This window comes from Lepidochelys kempii, chromosome 6 (genome assembly GCF_965140285.1).
Source record: "Lepidochelys kempii isolate rLepKem1 chromosome 6, rLepKem1.hap1, whole genome shotgun sequence".
Lineage (NCBI taxonomy): Eukaryota > Metazoa > Chordata > Testudines > Cheloniidae > Lepidochelys > Lepidochelys kempii.
The window spans coordinates 6,699,519-6,709,228 of record NC_136385.1 but is presented as its reverse complement, the minus strand read 5'-3'; the positions used below and the strand labels follow the sequence as shown (position 1 = coordinate 6,709,228).

The window sequence follows — 9,710 nt, the reverse complement described above, 5'->3', positions numbered from 1 at the left end:
AAGATCCACACAGGATTAAGCCCTAAATGACCTATTGTTCTTTGCTTGGACACATTTGACGAAAGAAGTCAAGTCCTTCTTCTTTGGTACCTTCTGTAGAACTGCACATTAACCAAGCTGCCTTTGAAGTTGAATAATCATTTTATTTGTAATATTTGTCTGAATGCCGACTGACCTATATGCTATTTGGCCACAACCAAAGAGTGGGTAAAGAAATAAATGACACATGTGTGTATGTACGGCATGTGTATGAATATGTACACACGCACACACACACTTTTTCTTCGTCTTTGGCCACAATAAACATACCACACATACATACCTGCTGATCACTCGATGTTCTCTACCTTTTACCTTGCCAGGGGTGTTATGAATGAGACCCACAACAATCTCAAAATTTCACAAACTGGAATGTGCGACATGAGCTAAATAAATTTAACGATTATATGATTTGGCAATCACTATTGTGACACGGGCTGAGGAAAGAGGTGCAGTGAGGATATTGACATAGGATGAAACAGGTTTACAGGCAGTTTGATCCCAACTCACTAATCACAATAGAATATTATTATTCTTATCTCTATAAAGACAGGTTAAAAGGTAAATCTATTCAGACACCATTTTTTTCTTATCATTATAAATATATGTTTCTGAAAATATGTTCACCGTTGTTAATTTTCTCACAAATATTCACGCCTGGCTACACACTTTTAGTCTGATCATTAGAAGTGTATGAGTGGTAATGTTTCAGCATCCAAAGAACAAGAAGCTGCAGAACTTAGTCAGCATGGCTGTAGTGTCCAGAAGGGATACATTTGGAAGTTCCATTTTTGAAATATTTCCTCAATGAATGCATGTGCATCCTGTGTACTGCCTGGTAGCCAATGATTTAAAAACACGAAGGCAAATTTAGGTGCTGGAAACTGTCACCCAATAACCAGACAGTGTGATGCAAACTGTGTCTTCCTCCTACGCATGTTATTGTTCCCAGGTATACTGGAGATCCACGGATCCTAAGTCTACATTGATCAGTGAAATTAAAATATCAGCCGAATCAGGCTCAAAATGTGTAAATCAGAATAAATTGCAGGGTTATGCACTTTCCTAGAGATAAAGGATTTTTTTTTCCCTCAGAAGAAGTGAAGGAGTTTTGGGTTTTCCCATCAGTTGTTACAGGTTCCATTCCACGACTCAAAGGGTCTCTGTGCATATGACCACAGTTCTTTATATTAGCATACACCATTTTCATAAGAACTAATGCCTTCCTTTGTGGTTGATCCCGCAGCGAGCACCCAAGGCTGAATGAATGGCGGGAGGAAATTGTACGACAGTGACCGAGTTCATTCTCACAGGACTGACAGATCGTCTGGAGCTGCAGGTCCCCCTCTTCGCGATGTTCCTAGTGATCTATGGTATCACCCTGGTGTGGAATCTGGGAATGATGGTTTTAATCAGGATCGACCCCCGACTTCACACCCCCATGTACTTCTTCCTCAAGAATTTGTCCCTCGTGGATGTCTGTTACTCCACAGTCATCACTCCCAAGATGCTGATGAGCTTCTTAGCTGAGAGGAAAGCTATTTCCTACACAGCTTGCATCATCCAATATTTTAGCTTCATATTGTTTGTCATCTCTGAGTGCCTTCTGCTGGCAGTAATGGCGTACGACCGTTATGTAGCCATCTGTAACCCGCTGCTGTACACAGTCATCATGTCACCAAAGCACTGCCTACGGCTGGCAGCTGGTTCATATCTATGGGCCTTCCTGAACTCTGTGATACACACAAGCGGTTTGCTAAGATTATCCTACTGCCACTCCAATCTCCTGAATCATTTTTTCTGTGATATCAACCCGCTTCTAAAGCTCTCCACTTCTGGCACCTATGTCAACGAGCTACTTGTTTTCCTCTTTGGCAGTCTGATAGAGGTGATCAGCATTGGGACCATCCTCATCTCATACATCTTAATTATTGCAACTGTGCTGCAGATTCGCCCCATCGACAGAAGGTGCAAAGCCTTCTCCACCTGCACCTCCCACCTGACGGCTGTCTCCATGTTTCACGGGACAATTCTCTTCATGTACTTCCGACCTAGCACCAGCTACATGCTGGACACAGACAAAATGGCCTCCGTGTTCTACACGGTGGTGATCCCCATGCTGAACCCCCTCGTCTACAGCTTGAGGAACAAGGATGTGATGGATGCACTGAGGAGAGCAATAGAGACAAAATTGAGGGCCCATTTTCCCCAAAAGGGTGTCATAATCGGACAACCAAATCATTCAATGGCTGCCCTGCACACATAGGGCTTGTTTCCACTATGGGGTGGATCAATGCTGTGGCGATTGATCCACTGGGGGACAATTTAGCAGGTCTAGTGAAGACTCACTGGATCGACCCTGATTACTCTGCCATTGACACTGGTACTCCACCAGAACGAGATGAGTAAGGAGAGTCAACAGGAGAGTTTCTTCTGTAGACTCAGCAAAGTGTGGACCTCACAGTAAGTAGATCTAAGCTATGTCTATTTGAGTGACACTACTAACAAAACTCAAATTATGTAGCTTAGATTGACCTGTTCCCTTAATGTAAACTAGGCCATGTGCTCTGATTCAGAAAGTCCATAAGCACATGTTTAAGTATGTCTCTCTTTGACTTCAGTGGGACGTAACCATATGTGTAAAGTTAAACGTATTTAAGTGCTGCCTCAGACAGAGATGCTTTTCTGAATAGACACCTTATGTGCATAAAAAGGCCATGTCAGTTATTAAATGATGGTTTGGCTCCCCTGTACCGATAGTAAAATATTTTGAAATTGATTTTTCAGTGTAAGATGTAATAGTGTGATTCGAATATTGTTTAGAATTACTGAATAAAAGGGAAAAGTTGACACTGCAACAATGGATTCATAAGCAATAACCAGGACTGGTTTGATACTCCAAAAATATTTACAGGTATTTTTTCAAATAAATTTTGTGATTTTGCTTCAGTCAGATCCACAGCCCAACTCATCTGTTTTCTGGGAGGCATTTGAGTGTGTGTAATTACATTGAAAACCATGTCTGTTGAAAGGGAGAATGTCATGAGTGCTCCCTCAGATATAATATTTTGTCAGTACTCACACCAAATATCTCCCCCGCCCCCACCCCACACACATGCACACAACTCTTTGTGAGTTTAGGAGTCGCAATTAAAGACCAGGTAGTTTAGGTGACCAAACATATACAGACACATTTTCAAGAATAGTCATTGCTGGTGAATGCAACCATTATTGGGATCTCAATATAAAAGACCTTGGGCCCTATTTTCCTAAGTGCTGAGTACTTGCAGCTCCCCTTGACTTCAGCTAGAGTGATGGATCTTTTATTTCTGGAAATGAGGGATCGAGGGGACTGAAGTTGGGCACTAAAATCACTGGCCATTTCTGAAACTTTTGGGCATAACAAATTACAACAGTGAATACCTGAAGCACCAGTCACCTCAGGGTACGTCCACTCTGCAAGCTAAACCCACGGATGGAACTCATGCTCAAGTCAACTCAAGCCCCCTTCCATCTCCACATAAATTGCACTAACCAAGGGCTCAAAGCCTGGGTCCAAGGACCCCAAAGTGATAGAAGGTCTGAGCCTGAGTCAAGCTAAGACCCAGGGTTTACGTTCTGTATTGGCTTGTAGTGTAGACGCAGCCCCTCTGGACTCCTGCTCTGGGAGTGAGTCAAAAATATCCCGAAGGCTGAGTTTCCTTGTCCACACTGCACCACGAACAAAGAGCTAGAGTGGTCACATTTTGGAAGCGTGCTGGGAACTCTGGGATCTGGGTGGTTGAAATGGGGATCACATAATGCCGTGTAGATGCTGGAGCCCCAGTTTGGGACCCAGGATACAACAATCCCTAACCTGGGGTTCCAAATGAGTGTAGATTCTCAAACCCGACGTTAACAAACTCAGGCTCTGCAAATGTGAGTTCTACTGGCCCAGGGCTTACACTGCAGTGTAGACATGTCCTCAGAGAGCTAGTGAGTCACTGTGGTGTGGCTGTGTGTTCAGCACAATGGGGCTCTGGTCTTGGTTTGCACCTCCAGTCACGACTGTAAAAGTGAGAACATTGAACTACGGGCACGTATCAACCACCTGCCAGGCTCCTGCTAAGATCCTTTGATTTTATATGTATGACGCAGCGGAGCTCCCCTCAGGAAATGGAGAGATTGAACTAATCTGTGGAATCCCAGCCTAACCCCTAGGCCTGCTGCCTTTCAGACCCATGACACCCAGTCAAAACCCCTTTTTTTCCTGTAATTTGCTCTCTTCTGCCTCTGGCTGCTGCCACCCCCTTTCTGCCCTCACCCATACACCGTTTGGTTTTATCTGAGCCCAAAACACAGCTCGGACCCAGGGCAGGGGACAGAGCAATTTTAAAGGCTGGGGAGCCTCCTGCATGGCCTACAGAAGCAGCGGAATCCTAGAGCTGTGCAGGCAGAGGAAGGGGGCAAAGAACAGAGCCACACCCAGCTACCAGCACCAGCCATCTTAACAGAAAGCATCACCCAGCCCATCACAGATGTAAGCAGTGTCAGGATGAGCTCCACCCTGACATCTGGTGGTGAGGTGTGGCAAGTTGTGGAAAAGAACTTCAGGGGCCGATCTCATTTGCATAGGCACACCCACCACGCCTAGAATGAGACCATAGCTGCCCAAATGGTCACTTTGGCTGCTGTGGGATCCCCAGTGTCTCTGTTATTGGGGCAGGAAGAATAAATTGTTATTACCCTGATTATGGGAACTGTGCTTGGAACTGTACGTGGCCTTTTGTTACGATGGAGGGATTCACCATCATCTAAGTAGCACTCGCTAGGCAAGGGTCATGGGTTCCAAAACTGCGTGAATGGAGAGAGGCTGGGGACAAGTATTAATACTTGGTGGCATGGGCCCCTTGGTGAGGGCCTTACATGCTAATTGCACTTCCTCCTCTCTCCACTGTGGAATATCAGAGCTAATTTTGATTTCATTAGAAGTCTAGTTATAGGCTGCTGAGCTCACTTTGGGCTGACAGTGCACCAGCACTGGGGCTCCCCTATTATAAGCTGAATTCACCTAAGCGCTGAAATCACTGAGTGTTGTGTTAAGTAGTGGGGGAGCCTGAAGATATATTGTGGAGCAGTTTGCGGGACGGCTGGCGAAGCAGTTCGACACGGAGCAGTGTGTGGATGGCAGGAGCTGCTTGTGGGCCGTGGAGCTGAGCGAAGGAGTTCGTGGGGCGGCTGGCGGAGCGGAGCGCAGCTGAGCGAAGGAGTTCGTGGGGCGGCTGGCGGAGCGGAGCGCAGCTGAGCGAAGGAGTTCGTGGGGCGGCTAGTGGAGCGGAGTGCAGCTGCGCGAAGGAGTTTTGTGGGGCGGCTGGCGGAGCGGAGCGGAGCGCCGCTATGGAGCTATGGGGCGGTCAGCTTCAGATCATGTAAGGTGCCTCTTACCCCCGTCCCATTTCCACCCAGGTTGGGAGGTAAAGCTCCGCCGATAAACTTTCGAACTCTGGGGCTGCCCTGACCAGGGACAGAGACTTTTGGGGCATTGGACTTTTGGGGTTGCTGGACTCAAGAACCAAAGGGAAAAGGGCATGCCCCAATTTGCCTGGGGTGGGGTTGTTTTTGCTCATGGGTTGTGTTATGAATCCGGTTGGTGGTGTTTCCCCAACATAATGCCACATTGTTTCTCTCTGTTATTAAAAGACTTTTGCTACACTCAGACTATGTGCTTGCGAGAGGGGAAGTATTGCCTCTTGGAGGCGCCCAGCGGGGGTGGTATATATTTGTCCCAGGTCACTGGGTGGGGGCTCGAGCCGGTTTGCATTGTGTTATTGGAATGGATCCCCTAGATATTGAACCCGGCCCTTGTTGCTGCCAACTCTGATGGGCAGAAGGGTTACACATAGAACCATAAGACTAGTCATACGGCATCAGACCAATGGTCCATCTAGCCAAGTGACCTGTCTTCCACAATGGCCAGTGCCAGATGTTTCAGAGCGAATGAACAGAACAGGGCAACTATCCAGTGATCCATCCCCTGTCATCCACTCCCAGCTTCTGTCAGTCAGAAATTTAGGGACATCCATAGCATGGGATTGCGTCCCTGACCATCCTGGCTAATAGCTATTGATAGACCGATCTTCCAAGAACTTATCTAATTCTTTTAAAAACCCAGTTATGCTTTTGGCCTTCACAACATCCTCTGGCAATCAGTGTCCTCTGCACAGCTCTACTGCTGACAGCTGAAATTCTTCTTATACACCTCAAATATTGGCTTGTGTTTTAGGAACTGAGTTCCAGACCCTACGTTGTTGTATACTTTCATTGAAGTCACCTGAAGTGAAAGGAGCTACACAAATGACAGCAAATGAGGATCTGGCCCTGCAAATAAGGAGTTCTACTGATACATCTTATTTTTATTACTTAGTTTATCCGAGGGAAGGTCTAGAAGTGCCTTAAACATGCTATATATGTGCCTGTCTGGGACAAAGATTTCCAATAGGGTAAAGATCTTCAATTCTGCAGACAGAGGCATAAGATTAAGTGGCTGGAAGCTAAATAAACTCAGTCAAGATATGAGGTGCACCTTTTCTTACTGAGGGTAATTAGTTATTGGAAGAAATTATTTATTATTGTGGCGGATGTTCCATCACATAATGTCTTAAAATCAAGGCGATACATCTTTCTAAATCTTATACTATAGCTCGAAGAGAATTCATGGGCTCGATGGATAAATTAAGCGGTGAGGGACTTGTGCCTGTGTTATGAAGGAAGTTCAACTAGATGAAGGTATTGTTTCAGCATGTTTAAGTCACTTTAAAAAAATCCAGGAATCTGAGTCTCTTTATGTCTTCCCAACACATCTTGATTTCTGACCTATAATGATACAGAATAACCCTGTTATCTCTGTTCAGAATATGACATTTCTTTCAGCAGCTATTCGCACATCCCATAGCTGTGTGGAAGTGGAGACACTGAGAGAAATCCTGGGCTTAACAAGATACGTATAAATCTGAAATAACTTTATAGATTTCACTGGCTTAACGATGGCATAAGAGCCTGAGCCAAAGGTGCGGAACTCAATGACAGCTTTCCATTGACTTCAGATCAAGGCATAGAATTTGATGCACTACTTAACTCTTCCTTGTTGGGAAGAGTCATCTCTGCCTATATCTCCTCCCATCCTGAGCCAGGAACTGGGGGTCTTGCCAAGATGCTCCAATACAATGCAAGGCTCTCTCAGTCTCACTAGCTGCAAGAAAAGAGAGTTCCCAAAGAAGAGCAGCAAAAGGGTTAAGGAGCATAAAGTTTAATTCTACAGACACAAAACTATACTTCTCTGCTAATAATGCCCATTGCAACTGATGTTCAAGAGATGTCTTCAGATGCTGGTATTTACATATTCCCAATATATTTGATTATCGTCATTATGTTTATACCCAAGAGCATATCTAGTGTTGCAGCAGGTGAATGAATACTTTGATCAATACTGAGAGCAAAAGGCCAAACAGGAAGGGCCAGCAGTCTGGGCACTAGCCTGTAATTTGGAAGACAAGTTAAATTCCTATCTCTACCACAGATTTGCTGTGTGACCTTGGACAAGTCACTTAGCCCCTCATTTGAAATTCTGTAAAATGGGGTTAATAGCACTTCCTTATTTCACAGAGGTGTTCTGAGGACACAGTCATGAGAAGGTTGTGAGATACTCAATCGTTGCAGTAGCTGGAGCCATATATGTCCTTTAAACACATCGCAAATACCTTACTTATGTTGGGGAATGCTTATCCACATGAGCTGTCCCATTCACTACTGCAGGAATAAGATGTCACCACTCAATAAGTGTCCAGTGATGTGGCTCAAACAGATGTAGAAAATGGTTACCATTATCAATAAGAACATTCCTATAACCGAGCCATCGGGACGCCTTTGCTGTGGTGTGTGCGTGTCCTTTCTCATAGATACCACGCCTGACATTCATAGCGCAGGGCATTTTTGCATGAAAAGGAGATAGAAGGGAAGGGGATTGAATTAATAAGAAATTTGTTTCATATGAATTCCCAAAGGCCTGCCCCTTCCTTTCCTCTTCTGTGGCAAATATCCTAAACTCTGGATTGAGACATGAAGGATTCCATAGGCCAGATGCTTTGAAAATGATCCACTAGCTGATTCAGAAATGACCATTAAAAGGAAGAGAGACAAGCTATGGAATAAAGCTGTGGATAGAGGTGAAAGCATCTGAAGAAAATCAGGGCCCAGTTGTGACAGGGTGTGGCCAGACTGCACTATTTTGTGGCTATACTATGCTGGTGTAATGGCCCTGAGTACATTTAACATCATTACATAAGAACATAAGAACAGACATACTGGGTCAGACTAAAAGTCCATCTAGCCCAGTGTCCTGTCTTCCAACAGTAGCCAGTGCCAGGTGCCCAGAGGGAATGAACAGAAGAGGTAATCATCTAGTGATCCGTCCTTTGTTGCTCATTCCCAGCTTCTGGCAAACAGAGGCAAGGGACACCATCCCTGCCCAGCCTGACTAATAGCCATTGATGGACCAATCCTCCATGAATGTATCTAGTTCTTTTTTGAACCCTGTAATAGTCTTGGCTTTCACAATATCTTCTAGCAATGAGTTCCACAGGTTGACTGTGCATTGTGTGAAGAAATACTTCCTTTTGTTTGTGTTAAACCTGCTGGCTATACTTTTCATTTGGTGACCTCTAGTTCTTGTGTTATGAGAAGTAGTAAACAACACTTTCTTAACTACTTTCTCTACACCAGTCATGATTGTGTAGACCTCAATCATATGCCCCCTTAGTCATCTCTTTTTCAAGCTGAAAAGCTCCAGTCTTATTAATCTCTCTTCATATGGAAGCCATTCCATACCCTTAATAATTTTTGTTGCCCTTTTCTGAATCTTTTCCAATTCCAATATATCTTTTTTTGAGATGGGGCGACCACATTTGAACACAGTATTCAAGATGTGGCCGTACCATGGATTAATAGAGAGGCAAGATGATATTTTCTGTCCTATTATCTATCCCTTTTTTACTTATTCCCACCAGTCTGTTCTCTTTTTTGACTGCAGCTTCACATTGAGTGGATGTTTTCAGAGAACTGTCCACAATGACTATGAGATCACTTCCTTGAGTGGTAACAGCTAACTTAGACCCCATCATTCTCATCACTGATTCCCAAGGGTCTGTAACAGTGTGGCGGAGAGCATGACTTGGTCCCCGGCATGCAGCATCCCTGCTCCTACAATGGTACCTGCCATGTTCCATTCTCTTTGCCGACCTAGGGTGCCATTTGCAATGTACAATGTTGGTTTTCCAATGTATTTGAACTCTGGGAACATGACCTTGTGTCTGTGAAACTTCGCAACCCAATTAAATGTGACTTATGGATGGTTCTGAACAGTCACCTTCCGACCGGTTGGAGTCTAGAACTTGAAACACCAGGAAAGCTGGTGGGTGCACAAATTCAGGGTTCCCGTTTGGCCCTGTTGTAGAGCATCTCCTCCAAAACCCCACTCCTCCCCTGCTCATGACCTCCTCCCAAGCACCCCCTGGTGGCCTGAGTGGTCCTGCAGAACTCTGCCATCCATCTCTCCCTCCTCCAGGCTCCACAGCTGTACTCACAACAGATCAGTCTCGCCGGCCCTTCCAGCCAGGTTTTATTTATTTTTCAAGTAG

General features: G+C 45.0%; 1 protein-coding gene across 1 annotated transcript; it reads left to right on the top strand.

Moving 5' to 3' along the window:
• Positions 1-1,306: 1,306 nt before the first annotated feature.
• Positions 1,307-2,305, top strand: LOC140912819 (olfactory receptor-like protein COR4). Its single transcript, XM_073347922.2, has one exon. It carries the CDS (start codon positions 1,307-1,309, stop codon positions 2,303-2,305), a length of 999 nt encoding a protein of 332 aa, XP_073204023.2.
• Positions 2,306-9,710: the final 7,405 nt, after the last annotated feature.